Source organism: Lissotriton vulgaris, chromosome 6 (assembly GCF_964263255.1).
Source record: "Lissotriton vulgaris chromosome 6, aLisVul1.2, whole genome shotgun sequence".
NCBI classification, from domain to species: domain Eukaryota; kingdom Metazoa; phylum Chordata; class Amphibia; order Caudata; family Salamandridae; genus Lissotriton; species Lissotriton vulgaris.
Window position 1 is genome coordinate 1,679,595,125 of NC_141694.1, and position 18,690 is coordinate 1,679,613,814.

General features: G+C 49.4%; 1 protein-coding gene across 2 annotated transcripts in view; it reads right to left on the bottom strand.

Annotated features, from left to right (window-relative positions):
• The window catches only part of ANGEL2 (angel homolog 2), a 387,853-nt gene extending 373,237 nt beyond the window's left edge, over positions 1-14,616 (bottom strand). The window contains exon 1 of one of the 2 annotated variants that reach the window (XM_086927870.1): positions 14,383-14,616. In XM_086927870.1, coding sequence (XP_086783996.1) covers positions 14,383-14,443 — 61 coding nt within the window. In that variant the 5' untranslated portion in view covers positions 14,444-14,616. The remainder of the gene's footprint in view (positions 1-14,382) is intronic. The other variant, XM_086927871.1, reaches the window with a different exon arrangement.
• Positions 14,617-18,690: the final 4,074 nt, after the last annotated feature.

The following is an 18,690-nucleotide window of genomic DNA, read 5'->3' on the forward strand; positions in this document are numbered from 1 at the left end:
TCCGACTACAGTGGCCAAGACATGACCACCGCAACCGGACAGCACCTGTTTGTGCAAAATTATGTAAAAGGACTAACACAAGAAGTCTCCCAAAAACTGCAGACGAGTGAGAGTAGTTGGGGGGCCTCCAAACCCGCAGCTATCCTTCAGATGGCTCAGTATTACGAGCACCAAAAGAATGAGAATGATAGGGCGTCCGAGAAAAAGAAGAAAGATTTAAAGGAAAGGGTAATGATAGCCCAGATACAGGGTATAGCGGTAGGACGGGAACACCAAAGGGGGAACTACCAATCAACCACCCCCAGAGATCTACCTTCTAAAGATCACACCCCAACATCCCACACTGGACGGAGAGACATCAGCAATGACCAATGCGCCTTCTGCAAAGGGTTCGGCCATTGGAAATCCCAGTGTCCGGTTCTGCTAGAGATGAATAGAAATAGGGATTCCAGGGATGTGGCAGGTGGTCCGAGGAATAGAGTACAGGGACGAGGGCACCCCAATGACACCAACAATGACAGATCAGGGAGACTGAACACATTTGACCGTCCCCGACAGAACCAATATCAGCTATCCGAAGGTGAAAATGCCCCCGATTTTGCATAGGACTGCCAGGGGCAAGGGAGGGATCCAGTCGAGCTCTGTGTTGACCAGCAAGGTCCTTATGTCACCGCTAAGGTCCTGGGTACAGAGTCTCCATTCTTGGTAGACACTGGGGCGACACGTAGTGTGTTATCAAAACGACTGATTCCAAGGGCACCCTTGTCTGGCTCACACATAACGTCGATAGGTTTCGATGGAACGCCCTCCACTAACCCCCTGTCCGTACCTATTACCTTTGACCTAGAAAACAACACCACTGACGCGACATTTCTACTCTCCTCCAACTCCCCTGACGCCATTATGGGCATTGACTTACTGAAACATTTTCGAGCTACCATTAGGTGTTCCCCAGATGGAATACGAGTCATCCTGTACGACAACCCAGACATGCCCAGATCCCGTCCCCCACGACACATGTGCTCCATAACTGACGCTGACCTGCCCCTGCTTGACACCCTGCCTCCGTACCTGTGGGCCAAAAATGACTCTGATGTGGGGCGAATGATGATTGATCCTATTGACATAACTGTACGACAGGACGCTATGCTCCAGAAACTCCCGCAATATCGGATATCGCCAGAGGGTGAGAAGGCACTGGTAGCGATCATTCAGTCTCTGGTAGATGCAGGAGTGGTTGAAGAGGTGGTTAGCAACGTCTGCAACAGCCCAATCCTACCTATTGTTAAGAAGCAAGGTGAAGGAGATGAGAAAGCGTACCGCTTCATCATCGACTTACGAGAGATTAACAAAGTGGTTGTACCCCAATATCCTGTGGTCTCTGATATCACCACCATTCTGACCCTCATCCCGTCCACTGCCACCACCTTCTCTGTTATCGACCTTAAAAACGCGTTTTTCTCTATCCCCATTCATCCAGACAGCCGTTATCTCTTCGGCTTCACTTTAAAATCCCGCTCGTACCGATTTTGTAGAGCTCCCCAGGGGTACACTGAAAGTCCCAGCATTTACAGCCAGGCCCTCAAAAGACAGCTGGATGCCTTCCAGCTACCAGAGGGAGTGGTGTTGATCCAATATGTCGATGATATCCTTTTGGCGGCCGACACCACCCCGCTTGCAACGACAGCCACCGTCCAACTCCTACACTTTCTTGCAGAAAATGGCCATAAAGTCTCCAAAAAGAAGTTACAGTTCTGTCAGCCACAGGTGACTTACCTAGGCCATCTTCTGTCCAAAGAAGGGAGGAAACTTACACCCGACCGAATCCAAACCATCCTAGACACCCCCATCCCAAAAACACAAAAGCAGGTCCGCTCTTTGGTTGGCCTAACATCTTTTTGCAGACAGTGGTTGCCTAATTACAGCCTCATTGTGAAACCATTACTTGCCCTGCTGACCAAAGATGTCCCCTCCCCGCTTCCTTGGACCGCTGAGTGTCAAGCCTCCTTTAAGGAATTACGGGATGCACTCTGCTCAGCGCCTGTCCTAGGAACCCCGGATTACTCCAAATCCTTCTCCCTCTTCACCCACGAAAGGGAGGGATGCGCATTGTCTGTCCTAACTCAATCAATTGGTCCTAAGCAGCGCCCTTGTGCCTACTTCTCCGCCACTCTTGATCCTGTAGCCAGAGCTTTGCCTGCCTGCCTTCGAGCAGTAGCCGCCGCTGCTGTCTCTATCCGTCAGAGCGAGGGAATTGTACTTTCCAACTCCCTCACAGTGCTAGTACCCCATGCAGTCGACACCCTCTTGAACCAGACCAAGACCCAACACCTGACTAGCGCACGACTGACGGGGTACGAGTTGACTCTACTTGCACCCCACATCACACTAAAGAGATGCACGACTTTGAATCCTGCCACATTGTTACCCCTGCCTGAAAATGACCCCGACATTCCTCCCATCCACGACTGTGTGACCCTCACGGACGAACAAACTAGGAGTAGGGTTGACCTCCGAGACACTGCTTTTCCTGACCCCGATGGAGAGCTATGGGTAGACGGCTCATGCATCAAACTCCCAGATGGCACCACTTCAGCTGCCTATGCAGTAACGACAGCCCGAACAGTAGTTGAGACAGCCTGCATCACACAACGATCTGCCCAGGCAGCAGAGCTGATAGCCCTCACCCGAGCATGTATCATAGCCGCAGGGACCACCACGAACGTAGGACAGCCAGTATGCCTTCGGAGTGGTCCACCATTTTGGGCTCCTGTGGAGGGAGAGGGGATTCCTGACGTCCCACGGCACCCCGATCCTCCACGGAGATCTCGTCTCCGCTCTGATTGAAGCAGTTCTCCTCCCCAAACGATTAGCGGTGATCAAATGTCAGGCACACAAAAGGGTGACAGACTTGGTCGGACAAGGGAATGCGTTGGCCGACATCACTGCACGAACCACAGCTGAGAATAGGACGGTGACACGCATGTACATGACCAGGTCACAAGCAGAAACATGGAGTGACACAAGGATAATGATCAGAGACATACAGTCGGCCAGCACCCCTCACGAGCTGACTAAGTGGGCAAGGGTGGGTTTGAAGGATGAGGAGGGCTGTTGGCGAACGAAGGATGCAAGCAAATGGTTGCTGCCCGACTCATATCTGATTCCCATACTGACAATGGCTCACTCCCCCGCACACATAGGATCTGCACCCATGATCGAACTCATTTCCAAAGTCTGGCATAACGACAAAATCCCTGACTCAGCCAGACGCCTAGTTCAGCAGTGCCTTATCTGTCTGCAACACAACCCCGGGAAAGGAACTGTAGTGCCCCGGGGAGGGTTTGGGACCCCCAATCACCCCTTCGAGGTCCTTCAGATGGACTTCATCCAACTAGAGAGATGCCAAAGCCTGAAGTATGTACTAGTCATTGTGTGTGCCTTCAGCAAATGGGTAGAAGCCTATCCAACCCGTGACAACACTGCCATGACTACTGCCAAAGTGCTACTGAAGGAATTCTTCCCTCGCTATGGCCTTTGTCGAATTTTATGGAGCGACAATGGCCCCCACTTCATAGCTGAGGTTATCCAATTAATCCTAAAAGGGTTGGGGGTGAAGCAACGATTTCATGCGGTCTTCCACCCCCAATCCGCCGGTCTAGTGGAACGCCATAATGCCACACTGAAGCTGAAAATGGCAAAAATAGTGGCCACCACTGGACTTAACTGGCCGGATGACCTCCCACTGGCCTTGTTATCGATGCGCTCCACTCCCACCAAGCACCATTTGACCCCCTACGAGGTCGTGTTTGGGCGACCGATGAATCTCTGGACTGCTCCCAAACCGACCTCCATTCATGACGTCCCGGACGTCCTACTGTCTGATTATTTGTGCAAGTTAACTAAAACGTTGTCTGTCATTCCTCAACAGGTGCAGCAGGCCATCCCCGATGCTTCCAGGGGCCCCGGCCATGACATCCAACCGGGAGATTTCGTATTGATACGAAATTTCCAGCGAACCAAGAGTCTGGAACCTCGGTGGACGGGCCCCTGGCAAGTGCTGATCACCACCCGAACGGCACTCCGAGTGGAGGGGAAGAAGCACTGGCTGCACGCGCATCATTGCCGGAAGGTCTCTGCAAACCTGGCCACGACAGAAAACGTCAGCACCCAAGAAGAGCTCCTGAGCAAAGACCGACCGATATTGGACTGTTATCCCGATACTGAGGCACTCGAACTTGCAAAATTCTCTGATCCCACTGTGCCATCCAGAGAAGGGTATTTCCTGCGTCGAAAGGAGGGAGTTTCGGCTAAGTAGGCCACGGACTAAGTTAAATCTCAGAACGGTGACCTAAACACAATCAAGGGTTGCCGGGAGAGAAGCTAAACGAAGTCTGTGGTTCTGCCCACTACCGAGCCCCTTGAAGGTGATGGAAGCGCCAGATAAGAAGATGATGGAAGCGCCAGATATGAAGATGATGGAAGCAACAGGAAATACTCAGTATAGAAATCCAAAGACTGACAACTTGCACAAATCAAAGACAATTGCACTCTTCATTGTCTTCCTCTTCTGCCTCCTCCTCATGACCTCCTTCTGGATTCTGGAGGAAAGCACACCGGCCCATGAGGCATTGCTACCTACTGCACAGCCGACACCCCTGAAAGAGCATCACCTAATCTCTCTGTCGCCTCAGCTCCGAGAAAGGCGCAGGGAATTCTGGAACAATTCCTTCGTGCAACTGTTGCACCAACACAACCTTGCTGCGAATGCTACGAACTGTTGGATCTGCGGGTTGCTCCCGCATGCCACTGGACACTTCATCCCCTTCATCCCTTCACCCTTCTCAGTTCACGGCTCTTGCCTCGCCTGGTTGATCCTCATGCAAGAGAGCCACAAGGACAACGCCACCTCCAGCCGGACAGTGTCACACTTCTACTCTGGGTTCTGGCTGAACAAAACAGGAAAGACCCCTGCTGCCCTGTGTCCTGCGCTCGCAGGCGCCACCTTCATCAAAGACATTCCAGCCAAAGAACGAGTCGAAGTACAGGTGCTCCACAATCCAGCCAGAACCACCTTCACTCATCTGCAAAAACAAACTACCGCCACTCTAACTGTGGCCCTGTCTGTTATCAATGTCACAGGTCTCGTGTGTCTCGAAGGCCATGGAACGCAGCTGGTGGGTCACAGCGCCTGCCGAATCACCAGAACATTGGACTCAGCTGACCCCCCCTTCCTTTGTTGCTTCTCCGAACATGTACTTTGTGTGTGGCACCAAAGCTTACACCTGGCTCCCGAAGGGTTGGAGGGGTATCTGTTACATTGCCTTCGTTCTTCCACCCACATATGTAGCCCCTGCCAACCATCACCGGCAGAGGCGTGCAGACGACCTTGGACAAGCCGACTCCACCGGAGCACAGTTCCTGGATGCAGCAAAGGGTCTTGTTCCTCTGTGGGGCCCAATGGCAAACAGCCGTGCTATCCGACACCTGACCCAGGCAGTAGAAACAACGATCAACATCACGGCTGGCATCCTCGCCAACAACACTGCGGAGCTTCAGGCGGTCCGCCTCGTGACCCTTCAAAATCGTCTTGTCCTAGACGTGGTCCTAGCCGACCGAGGAGGAGCATGCCGCATCATCGGATCCAGCTGCTGCACCTACGTGCCAGACAACTCGCCTTCAGTCTACAAAGCCATCGAACACCTCCACAGACTTTCCTCAGAGGTTCACCAAGAACAGGAAGGATGGTCGCTTGGGAATTGGTTTTGGGACACTCTGCAGAACTGGGGCTGGAAGTTGTTTTCCTTCGTGCTGATACCTGTTGTAATATTATGTGGGTGTTGCCTAGGTATCCAATGTCTGCCACCTTTGTGCGGCCTTGTTTCTAACTGTATGTGCCCAAAGACTTTGGACTTCCGAAATGAGCACATGAGCCCCCTCTATGAAGTAGAAATACGTGGCCTTATGGGGATAAATCCGAACTGACAAGTTGGCGAGACATGTTAAAAGGGAGGACTGTGGAATTTTAGTTTGCGATCTGAACATCATCTGCGCCAGCTTGTCACCTATGTACTACGTGCACGGCAGCCATTTTAGATATCATGGTCTCCCTGTCCACGATCGATCGCCAGCGCGCCCCTCTGACCCAGCAAGCATCCTCCGCGCACCCTGGCTCCCCCTCCCTCCTCCTTATGAGCATGACCCTTCTGCATGACCCTGTCCTTGGGAGTCACGCCAGCGCCTGACCAACACCTCCTCTCCTCCCATGAATGCCCCTCTGTTGATAAACCTCCCCTCTGCATTGTCCACGCAGCATGAATACCACTCCATTGATGGCCCCTCACCCCGTGTCCGACTGTCCACACAGGTCCGAGGCCATTGCCTAAGCCGGGAGATATCATTTACTGCCCCTTATTGTATGAGGTCGCTCTCCTTCAAAGGACCCTCTATTGATCCAGGCCTCCCCACCCCCTGTGATATGATCAGGCGCACACACCCTAAGACTCGACGGAACACTCAGCTGCGTGATGACCCCCTCCTCTTATCAGCAGGTTGAGGAACTCTATTGTGAAGGTATATGGGGGTGGGATTGACACGAGGATTACGGGGATGTCTTTTTCTTGCTTTACAAAGTTCTGATTGTAATAAAGAAAGGTCACATGCCATAAACCAGTGTATAAGAGGCCAGGCCTCCGAGAGGCTGTTAGAGCACCTCGAGACGATACCTTGTTGTCTGATCTGATGTGTTCTGCTCCGTCGGAATAAACTTCTGTTTCCTGCCTTCTGGTCTCCGGCGCCTGCCTCATTGCTTGGTAAACTTGAATGGTACAAGGGCGGTTAGCGCCGGGCAAATCCTGAGAAAGGTCCTAGCCCTACCTTTTTCCACAACTTTTGACACCAAAGTCTACCTAATTAGGCATAGGTGCCACACAGTTTTTAATAAGGGTTCAAGCACTCAAGAATAAATACTTGTAGTGAGTAGTTTTGGCCCTTTTTAACTCACTGTTTTGATCGTTATGCACACATAAAAGAAAATACTAACCAGCTCCACTGTAGTCAGGTGTCGTAGCACACCCTATAGGCACTCGGCCTATGGGGTGGGACCCCGATGATGAAGCATGTCACCAACTAGGTTGGTAAGTGAGGGGTCTTCTACAAGGATATGCATTATCCGAGAACAGGTTGGGGCATATTGTGCTGACTAGAGCACTTCAGCCTAGGTCCTGAGAATTTTTTCTCTGCCTTCGATGGGATACTCCTCTATTGTTTTTTGTAATTTATCTGGGGGACCAGGAGTTCCAATCGCACATAAATACTTGTAAACTTCCCTCACTCTCTCTTTTTGTTATTGAATAATTAGAAACCAGCCATATCCAGGTCTTTGCAATAAATAGAACTTTTGCAAAATTAAAGTCTTGCCATTTGGAGCCCGCCATTAACAAAACACTTTTCTACTCGGAGCCCAGGCATAAACTAAACATTTGACAATACATGACTTAAAGAGAACTGTGAAAATGATATGGGCTTCCATGCAATAAGAAACAATGTTTATTCTGCACAACGCTCCAGCCACTGTAAAAAAAAAGCTGACTCTCTCTCCTGTTTCTCTAACATCATGCAAAACCACTCTACCTTACATCAAAGCAGAATACTTCTCTTATTTGTATAAGAGGATACCACAGGAAGCTATTCAAATTAAGAGTATAATCAGAAAGGTGGCATCACCTTGCTACAATTCAAACACTGGCATAACCACAGCCTGGTATGATCAACGCTCCTACATGAGGCACTGCTGTAATTTGTGGCCCAACTGGACGAGAGTAAATAATACTTGTGGACTGTTTTGAAGTAAAGTAGATTTTGTAGCTTGTCACCCACTGGAGAAGTAACTTTTAAAAATATATTTGGACACCACTTTTTTCGCAGTACACATTTACAAGATATATTTATAAAAGAAGCAAAGATGCACCACCCAAAAACACTTTATCAACAAGAACAAATCAATTGTCCATATCCATAAAACCGACTTCTTCAGTAATTTTTTTTCTTTCTCTTATTTCATTTTTATTTCGGATAAAACACTGCATTCAACACAACGAACAGCCGACGCGTTTCGTCCGTATACAGGACTTCTTCAGGGCACTAGATTTGGATGGAGTCACGCCCCTCCATAATTTTTTAGATAAAGGGTTCCCTTCTGAGAGCTGTTCCCCGTCCAGTAAAGTATTATGTTGAAAGAGTTGCAATGTGTTGAATTAATTGTAAGAACCAGTTAGAGAAACTTTGCATTTGGATTACTTGAAAATCGGGTCTCCTCCAAAATATGAAGGGTAGAAGTCTGCCATCAGCTGACTCCACTTCTTTGACTGACAGAGTATTCACAGAGGGATGTTTTACTACACAGCAGATCACTGAAGATTGAAGTTTTTAGGGTTAGGTTCTAGGTAGGTAGAAAGGCAGTGGGAAACCTAACTGTTCAAGGGATACAAACAGGTCCAGGATTCACAAACTTCCCAAGTAAGCACTAGTAATTAATTAAAATAAATAAATGTAATGTTTCATACCCCACAAAACAGGGAAAGAAAGGCACGTTCTCTTTTGCCAGGCTAGTGAACTCTGTAGGAGAAGCGTGTCATTGCCATTTATCAGACTGTACTGTCATTTAAGCTATACAACATGTAGTCCTCTCCATTCTTAAGGAGACATCAATGCTGATTCACCTGATCTAGAACTAGGATTACAGGTCTAAATGCTCCCTCTTTTTTAAGGGAACTCTGTTGATTGCCTAGTCGTAAGCACTGAACTGAGCAGCAAATCCATCCCTTAACAGAGATGTGGAAAGAAAAATAAAAAATATAAGAATGTATGCACTACTTACAAGAAGTTCCTCCATGAACTACGGTCACTGCCACTAACAGCCCAAAGTGCGATATTGGTGGTGCACGTTTTTCGCCTCGTAAGGCTGCAGCCCATTTAGCTACATCGCCATGCGGTTATGCTTCATGTAAAATGGTTATTTTTATTAAACTAGTACCATTTTTAAATCAGCCTTTTTTCAAATACACAACATTTGGGAAACAGAGCCCAAAGACAGGCATTCACAAACATATTTTGAATTTTAAAATGTGGCTTTTCTAAAGACAAATATTAGATTTATATTTTTTTTGTATCAAATTGGTATATGGGCACTATTCAGAGCATATAACGATCAATGGAGTTTGACAGAAAACTGTCTTTAATGCAGCTTCCAGAAAGGTCGTGTTTAGAGTGTTTTACAAAAACAACCTCTCACAGGGAATGGGCATCTCAACCTAGCTGTTACACTTTACAACAGGTTTCGGGAATGAATCCCTTCATGGGTTTCAGTTTCAACAAAGCGTTTGGCCTCTACATACACAACCTACAAATGAAACATACTCCAACACTATTGACATTACAAGCTCGCTGCATCGGCCACTTCACATAATCTTGAAATGTAAACAAGTCATAAGAACACAGAAGGTTGAAGTGGGTGCAATATAGGACTCCCTGACATTTTTCATCTCTCTAGTGTACATGTAATAAATAGTATATGGCCGGACAGTTCTTAAATGCCTCCTAATCCTGTTGCATATATGCCCTACTTGTGAATAATATATTGCTGCGGCTCCTGGAAATGCAAACGTAAGATACTACTGTGAGCTCACTTTCAGGCATTGACCTTCAGTGGGCAGCAGTGGCAAAATGTAAAGAATTACTCTTGATGGAGGGTGTGGGGTAAAAGAAATCTGGTATGCGCATCACATGTATCACTCACAATAATCAGACTTCTATGAACATTCCAGAAATATGCTAAGAAGCGTGAATACGTTCTTTGACATTAATCGAAACGGTATCTCTGTTAAACTGTTACTTACTTTTCTGTTCCCATGTTTTATGCACAATTATCAAATGGATACATCAGCAGTGGCAATGTGTTTAGATAGCAAAGCACACAACTCTACTCTGGGAGCAATCTTACAATGAAGTTTAGTACCTGGGTTCATTCAATGTTGGAAGCCATACTGTTACACATAGCCAGGAAGGTGGGCCTCACTTCTCCAGGTTTCCTGTTCCAAAAAAGTTCTGCTGTCTGGGACAGCTGTCTGTTCCCGGGGAAAGGCAATCTCAAGGTGCAGCAGGAGTCAATGGACTGCAGAGGAGATGCAATATGGGGGCACTATGGTTGCTCAAGATCCTCACATGGATTGAAGAAATGATGTGTGGCGATGCAGGCTGACAATCCAGGACTTCATCGGGTCCTTAACGTTGCCTCAAGAAAGTTGTGTAGCAAATGCAAGGAGTAAGCACATACCACACCTGCAATTATTCACATCACACAAACTTGTTCTTTCACAACAACAGCAATATGGAAGTAAGACGACTTTCTGATGATATGTGTCAGTTGGCTTGGGCAGCAGTTGCAGGCTCCTGTTCTTGGCAGGCTTTGCACTTCTGAACTCCGTACAACAATTTGCTGAGCATGGGCTCTTTATGATCAAGGCAGGTCTTATCCTCATTTGGGCAGTCCATCTCTTTTATCCTATAGAAACAGCAAGTAAGTGTTTCTTCCTCATCCTTAAAGTATGGCCTTGTCCTTAGATGGCGACTTCCAAGCATCTCTCCGATCCTAACTTCCTTCAGTACTAGAGTGTAGAGCTCAAAGGTGGAAAATGTGAATCCTTGCTATGTAGCAGGGGTGGGCTTATTTTCTACTCTGCACTAATAAATGGCCTCAAAATGTTATTTTGGCGGAGGGAGAATAAATTAACTCAGTTAATTACATTCAATATGCCACAACTTCATGGCATCCATATCCCCAAAAAACAATTGTCATCTGTTTTGTCTACTGAACTCACAGGAAATATGGATACCCCCTTTATTAGAACCCATGCAGAGCATGGATGTAGGAGTACCCCGGTGCTCCATTCTTAGCCCTACCCTCTTCAATCTATATGTGTCCCCCCTTGCACCCTTAGCAGATGAATACAGTGCAAAGATTATTACCTATGCAGTTGATACAAAACTGATTTTCAGCTGTGAAAAAGGAGCAGACTTTGATGGAGACAACATTAAATCCTGCCTCTCATAGGTGTTCAACTGGCTCAAAATGAACTAGTTCAAATGCAATCCAGATAAATCTGAGATTGTCTTTTTCGGCCAGCCAATAGTTAACTATCGAAGTTTATGGTGGGCGGAGGAGTGGTCTACTCCCTTTCAGCCCAAACGAGGGTCAAAAACATGGGCTTTTTATCAACAGTTCCCTCTCCATGAGCTCCCAAGTCCAAGCATGTTATACTTTGTATGCTAAACAAATCCCTTCTCTATTGTCATCAGATACTAGGAAGATTGTGATCCAAGCCGTGGTGACATCAAGATTGGACTATGCAAACAGCTTGTACCTGGGCCTATCCACCTACCTTATCCAGCACCTGCAGGTGATGCAAGACGCCACGGCTAGGGCGTTCCTTAGACCTAAATCCAGGTCTCATACGGCCCCCATTCTAAAGACCCTAAATTGGCTGCGAATAAAGGAAAGGATCAAGTTTAAAGCCATGGTGATCTTCTTTAAATCCCTCTGCGGCATAGGAGCCAGTTATCTAAATAAGAGTGTGAATCGCTACATTCTAGCTAGGACCTTAAGATCCTCCTCCTCATCCTCTTCCGCATCCCTAAAATTTGCTTGACCTGCATTTGGGGGGGGGGGGGGTTCGGGGAGTCTTTTTTGTTTGTCCTGGGTGCTCAGGCGTGGAACAGACTATCCACCTCACTAAGAGCAACTGCTGACTGGACAACTTTAAAGAAAAGTCTTAAAACTTGGCTCTTTAGGATTAGTTTGCATTACAGAGTCCTGCCACCTGTTTCCACAGCGCTAGGACACTCTTGTTGAGTAATCATTCCTTGTTCTTCAACACAAGGCACAGGATGAAGGCATGGGGAAGACAGCCCATCTTCATTGTAAGAAGTGTACAGCCTGGCCAGTGGGTGTTGTTAAAAACTAGGTATGCCGAAAAATCAGGCATGTAGGAAAAGGATATACGTTTATTCTTCAAGTTATATCTTCAGTTACAGGTAGATGATCAGTTCCATGTAATGCCCCATCTGGAGCAGCCTCCATGCTGATCAAACCATTCACCCCAACCAACTCTTGTCCAAGCACAAACACTCCCAGCATTCTGATAACCCCCACTACTAGCTGAGCAGCACGGCAGAGAACAACAATGGGGAGGATGCATTATATCAGAAAGTAGATTACAAAAGGTGTAGCTTAACCAAGGTGACAGGCCAGTTAGAACTGATTAAGCTCAGTCAAGCGACAACAAAACCTTTCGCCTCTCATTCATTCAGGATGAGTATTTGAGGGCAGACAATTGTACCTATCTTTACAAAACATTGTATAAGAGAGGCACAGAGAATAGCAGTACAGGGGGTGGAGCGAGAAGGGAGACCGCATATTCCAGCATACACTAACCCTATGGAACACAATCTCAGCCTTTAGGAATCGCTTACCTATGGAAAGGGACTACATCTGGAATACACCAGCACTTATGTCCCAAATACTCTTGTACACATTGGATAAGGAATGAGGGCAATGAGGGGACCCATTTATGACCTACGCTGTGGATTTTACCATGGGAAATCCAGAAGCCTGACCCCCCCACTCTGATTCAGCAAAACAGGTCTGAACCCAGTTACTAACATCAGCAACCACCAGCGGTTAGTACTGTCAAAGGCCAGTTATGGAAGCAAAAGGAATTGATCTTTAAAAGTAATACATACCAAGGTGGTTCCCACACAAACCACCTAGGTTCAGTATTCGGTTTTAAAACAACATACAATAAATATGCATAATCTTACCAAGAAACGTGCTGCATGTGTTTCTTGCCCAAGACAACAATATTGGATCTGCCTGAGACTAAGATTGAGCTGCAGATTGTTTCACAGACATTGTCAACCGCAGAATATACAAAACAATATACTAACAGGACATAAACATACAATGCAAATTTAAAGCATGAAAACAAAGCGGCCTAATTTCAAACATTCTACATTTGTTTATTACTGTCACATTCTCTACTCATAATAAAACATCTCCAATGTTCGTACTTCAACCGGTGCTCTTGAAGCTTATCCAGCGACTCAGGGGAGGCTCTAGGCTCATGGCGGCCCTGGGCAGGGAGCATAGGTAGAAGGCCCCGGAAGAGGTGGTCCTGGCGGGGCGGAGCGCGGAGGCCAGTGAAGAGGGGGAGGGGGGGGGGGCGTGTCAGGGTGTTTGGAAGTGGAAACAGAGCCGGAGGCCGCCAAATCTCTGCCAGGGGCCACCATGTAAGCCACGCAAATATGTTTCCATCCTCAGAGGATTATTATATTAAGGATATATATTGGCGTGGTGGCCCCTGAGGGTTGGTGGCCCTGTGCAGGCGCACAGCTTGCACATGCCCAAGGCCCCCCTGAGCGACTCGAAGTATCCATTCCAAGACAGCCCCTGCCTGCACGATTAAAGAACATTCAATCTGTTCACTCTTATCTTAAACTTCTCATCCAGTTTTTTCTGCGGAAATCTTGACGCCAACTCCTTTTGACATGGTAGAATAAGTCTCAGGAAATAGCCCACATTTGAGCTCACACGATTCTAAACTTCCGGCCCCCCGCCACCTTAGATTTCCAAAAATAATTGGCCCGGTTCATTCATTTAATCAGGGCCAGCTTTTGGCAGGAGCGACCTGGGCCCAATTTTCAGAGGGGGTGTAATCAACAGTCTGCATTAAGGTCATGCTAATAGCCAAGTCTCTGTCATCTGGCTCCAGTGCTGCAAGCGCGGTTTTAACACCCCATCAGCCCCCTTTCTTGTCTATCTCCCTCTCACCCCATTAACCCCTGACCAAAAACAATTTGCCACTAGTATGAGGAGATAATCTGTGAGTGATTCAGGAGGTGTTGAGATTGTGTTCAGAGGCAGTCACAATTCTTTAGTATTAAGCTGTTTCACTATCTGTAGCGTAGGTCAGCGCGTCCCCCGACAGATGCTGGTCTCACTGACCCAAACTACTTTTTTGATACGAGAAACGTTATGATCAGCGTCAGTGGTATAACAATAGACCCAGACGTGCGAGGGGAGAGCTTCTGGGCCCCCTATGGCACTGTTCATGAACTCTTGACTAGGTCTGAGCATGGGGGTCCCCTCCTTTACTCTGCGGTGGGGTGGGGGGGGCTCACATTTCATTACGACATCAATCAGAGAGCATCCAAGTTCAAATAAAATCGTGGAGCACAATATTAGCACACATTACATCATGCTTCTAATGCAGCCTCGCGCCACCCCCAGCACACAGACTGTCTGGTACGGGTAGACTCCTAACTGACCTGTGTCCGGTGGCTTATGTCTATGTCTTTCTCCCTCTGGACGCTGCCTAGAGCCTGCCATGCAGCTTGTGCTCTGTGGCTACAGGATGGACAATGTGTGACCTCCGCCAATCACAGCGCGGGGCGGGCGCTGCGGCTTTCAGACGCGTGGCTCAGCGTCCATCCAATCAGCAAAATATTCGGCATCCAGCGTTGATCGGAGCTGGGGGCGTGGCCTGCTACCGATCTCATCCCAGAATGTCTTCTCAATCAGCGAATGTATTTATCTTCATGGTGGCCATGTTAGATTGGGATTTTGTGTAGCCTGGTTGGATTGAAAGTCACGTGCAGAGATATAACTTCGGCAAAGATATCGAAGAAGAACACCGCAGCACACCAAATGTCAGTTAACGTTGTCCAGCACTCCCGCTTTGCTGGCATTCCGCTAGCCACCCTTTTTTACGTAGGAAGAAGTACCCCATTTCTAACATAAGACAGTGTTGAAGTTGGAGGGCATACATAGTTTACACAAGAGTCTTGGGTCACTCAAGCAGGAGATGAGTTCTTTATGACATGTTAGGCCCGTAGGCTGCAGCATCAGCAGGTAGGTCTTGTCAGGGCCCCATCCTCCGTTCATCTGTCCCAGTCTCCTTGTTTCCACAACAAACCAACATTCTATTACATCATTCACTCTCAGCATTCCAGACACCAGTGCAGACATGCAGAGGATGGAAACACACAGGATTTTAAGGAACAGTGAGCTGACATGACAATAGGTGATTAAGAAGACTTTAATTAATAAGTGATTAAGAAGGTTTTAATTAATAAGTAGTATTGTACAACCACTCCTCCCACATTATATTTGCCAACATTTCAATGGGGACCCAGGGGGAGCATGGCGTGAGCCGGTATCCCCCTGGCGTTGTTCACGCAGTGGAGCAAACCACGCGGCGTGATAGGTATTGGTAGGTAGAAGGGGCGGGACTTAGGTAGGTTATATGTAGGAGTGCTTTTGGCGGGAGAACACTCCGGCGTTTGAGCCTGGGTAGTGTTTCCAGTCTTCGTTGAGGTATTTTCTCTGGTCAGGGAGTTTGTTGGCTGGGGTTTTTTCATAGTGTAATTTTTTGTGACATGGCTGAGAATGGGGCGGTGAGAGACGTTCTCTGTGAGGCGGGCGGGAGGACCTGTTGAGGCCCGACGTGTCTGCCGCAGCTGGGGCGGGTACTGTGCGCCCTAGTCGTAAGGAGGCTCGGGGGTGGCAGAGGCAGTTGCCTCTTGTTTCCCGGCGTCAGGCAGAGTCAATCAATCAATCATATCATTTGTAAAGCGCACTACTTACCCGTGAGGGTCTCAAGGCGCTGGGGTGGGGAATGCTGCTACTGCTCGAAAAGCCAGGTTTTGTGGAGTTTTTGGAAGGTCAGCAGGTCTAGGGTCTACCGTAGGTGGATGGGGAGGGTGTTCCCGTTCTTGGCGGCGAGGTGGGAGAACGATCTGCTGCCGGAGGTCGCACTTCTGAAGTGGGGGACTGTGGCAAGGGCGAGGTCGGCAGAGCAGAACTGGCGGGTGGAGGTGTAGAAGCTGAGTCGTCTGTTGAGGTACGTTGGTCCAGTGTTGTGGAGTGCCTTGTGTGCGTGGGTGAGGAGCTTGAAGGTTATCCTCTTGTTGACCGGGAACCAGTGCAGGTCTCTCAGATGGGATGTGATGTGGCTGCGGCGAGGGATGTCGAGGATCAGGCGTGCAGAGGCGTTCTTGATGCGTTGGAGCCGTCTCAGGAGTTTGGCCGAGGCTCCTGCGTAGAGGGCGTTTCTGTAGTCGAACCTGCTGCTGACGAGGGCCTGGGTGACCGTTCTCGTTTCAGTGGGGATCCACTTGTAGATCCTGCGGAGCATGCAGAGGGTGTTGAAGCAGGAGGAGGAGACGGCATTGACCTGTTTAGTCATGGAGAGGGTGGAGTCGAGGATGACCCCAAGGTTGGGTGCGTGGTCGGTGGGTGTTGGAGCAGTTCCCAGTGCGGTCGGCCACCAGGAGTCGTCCCAGGCCGAAGGGGTGGATCCGAGGATGAGGACCACCGTCTTGTCCGAGTTCAGCTTCAGTCGGCGTTGAAGCTGTTGTGGATGCCTGCGATCTTGTGGTGGAAGAAGGTGGCTAGCGAGTCGCACAGGTCTTGTGAGGGTGGGACATCGTTGGTGTTGGAGCAGGGGTTGGAGAGTTCCTTCACGATGTTCAAGAGCTCTTTGCTGTTGTGTGCGTTGTTGTCTCGGTGGTCTTTGAAGGAGGCTCTTTTGGCAAATCTGATGAGGTGATGGTGTCTGCGGGTGGCGTTCTTGTGGGCTGCGTGGCTGTCGGGTGTTCGTTCACGGAGCCAGATCTTCTCCAGCTTTCAGCAGGTTTGCTTGGAGGCCCGGAGGTCTTCAGTGAAACAGCTGGCTTTCTTGTTGGTGTGACTGTTGGAGCGTTTCTTGATTGGGGCGAGGGTGTTGGCGCAGTCGTTGATCCACTGTCTGAGGTTGCGGGTGGCGGTGTCGGGGTCGGTGGGGTCGGCGGGTGGGCTCTTGGGGAGGGTGGTGGTTAGCTGGTCTTCGGTGACTTTGCTCCAGCAGCGGCGAGGCATCTGTTGGGTGCAGTGGTGCGTGGTGGGTTTCTTGAAGCTGAAGTGGATGCAGCGATGGTCGGTCCAGTGGAGTTCGGTGGTGTGGTTGTAGGAGACGTGGGGGCTTACGGAGAAGATGCTGTCAAGCGTGTGACCGGCAGAGTGGGTGGGTGTTGTGACGAGTTGTCTGAGGTTGGCTAGGTTGTCGATCAGGGCGGTGGAGTTGGTGTCGTTGTTGTTCTCGAGGTGGACGTTCAGGCCCCCGAGGAGGATGTAGTCCGTGGAGGCGAGGGCGTGTGTGCTGACGAAGTCGACGATGGAGTCGCTGAACTGTGGTCGGGGTCCGAGGGGGTCTGTAGATGAGGGTTCCTCTGAGGGTGGTGTTGGGGTCGGTGTGGATCTGGAAGTGCAGGTTTTTGGCTGTGCTGAGGGTGTCGTCGGTGTTGGTAGAGATTCTGAGAGTGTTCCTGTGGATGATGGCGATTCCTCTTCCTGCTCCGTTGGTGCGGTCCCTGCGGGTGATCTTGTAGCTATCCGGGACGGCTATGGCTATGTCGGGTGTCGGGTGCCGAGGCGGGGTGCAACCAGGTCTCCGTCAGGAAGGCGACGTCTGGGGAGGTTGAGTCGAGTAGGTCCCAGAGTTCAGCAGCATGTTTGCGGGCGGAGCTGGTGTTGAGAAGGATGCATCTGAGGTGGTTGGGTCCTTTCCTGGTCGGCAGCATAGTGGGGCGGATGCTTGTGAAGCTGCAGTTCCGGCAGGGGAAAGCTCCGTGGGTGCGCCTCAGGGCGACCAGGAAGCAGGTGGGTGATCGTCTGTGTTGAGCGCGTGGAGGGTTCTGGCATAGTAGCGGTGTCGGGCGTCGTGGCGTTCGCGGGGTCCAGGTGCGGACGGGCACATACGGGCTTGCCGTAGGCGCGCCCGCTGCGCACGCCTACTGCGCACGGCCGCTGCGCAGCCTCCATATGAGGGGATGTGGGAGGGAGGAGCAGCTGGGAGGCGGGAGCAGGACGGCGAATGTGATTGCAGGGGTGCAGGGACGCAGCGACGGGAAAAACGGGCAGGGGCCGTGGGAGAACTGGGCACAGAAAGGAAAAACAAGTTTAGGCAAGAAAACAAGTACAAGCACAGAGGAATAAAAACAAGTCTGGGCAAGAAAGCAAGTACAGGCACAGGGGAATAAAAACAAGTCTGGGCAAGAAAGCAAGTTAGGCACAGGGGAATAAAAACAAGTCTGGGCGAGAAAGCAAGTACAGGCACAGGAGAATAAAAACAAGTCTGGGCAAGAAAGCAAGTTAAGCACAGGGGAATAAAAACAAGTCTGGGCAAGAAAGCAAGTAAAGGCACAGGGGAATAAAAACAAGTCTGGGCAAGAAAGTAAGTTAGGCACAGGGAAAAATACAAAATTAGGCAAAAACAATGCAGGCAGAGACATGCAGCAGCGTGGGGAGCGACCTGCCGCAAGCAGGGTCGGACGTCCCGCTGTCGGCAGTGAATAGGGACCATACATTTCAAAATAAACAAAGTTACAGCTGTTCTTGCCTCAGGGGCAGTAGCGCTTGGGTGTTGCTGGCGCGCAGTTCTTCAACAGTTGTTGCGGAGGTGGGTTAGCTAGAGGTAGTCCCGCCCCTTGTAGAGGCCGGGTAGCCAAGAGAGGGCCTTCCCTAAAGGGCGTTACCTCTGGAAAGAAGCTTTCTGCCTCGCTCTCTTGTGGAGGGCTGAAGCGGGGGCGGGGTTTCAC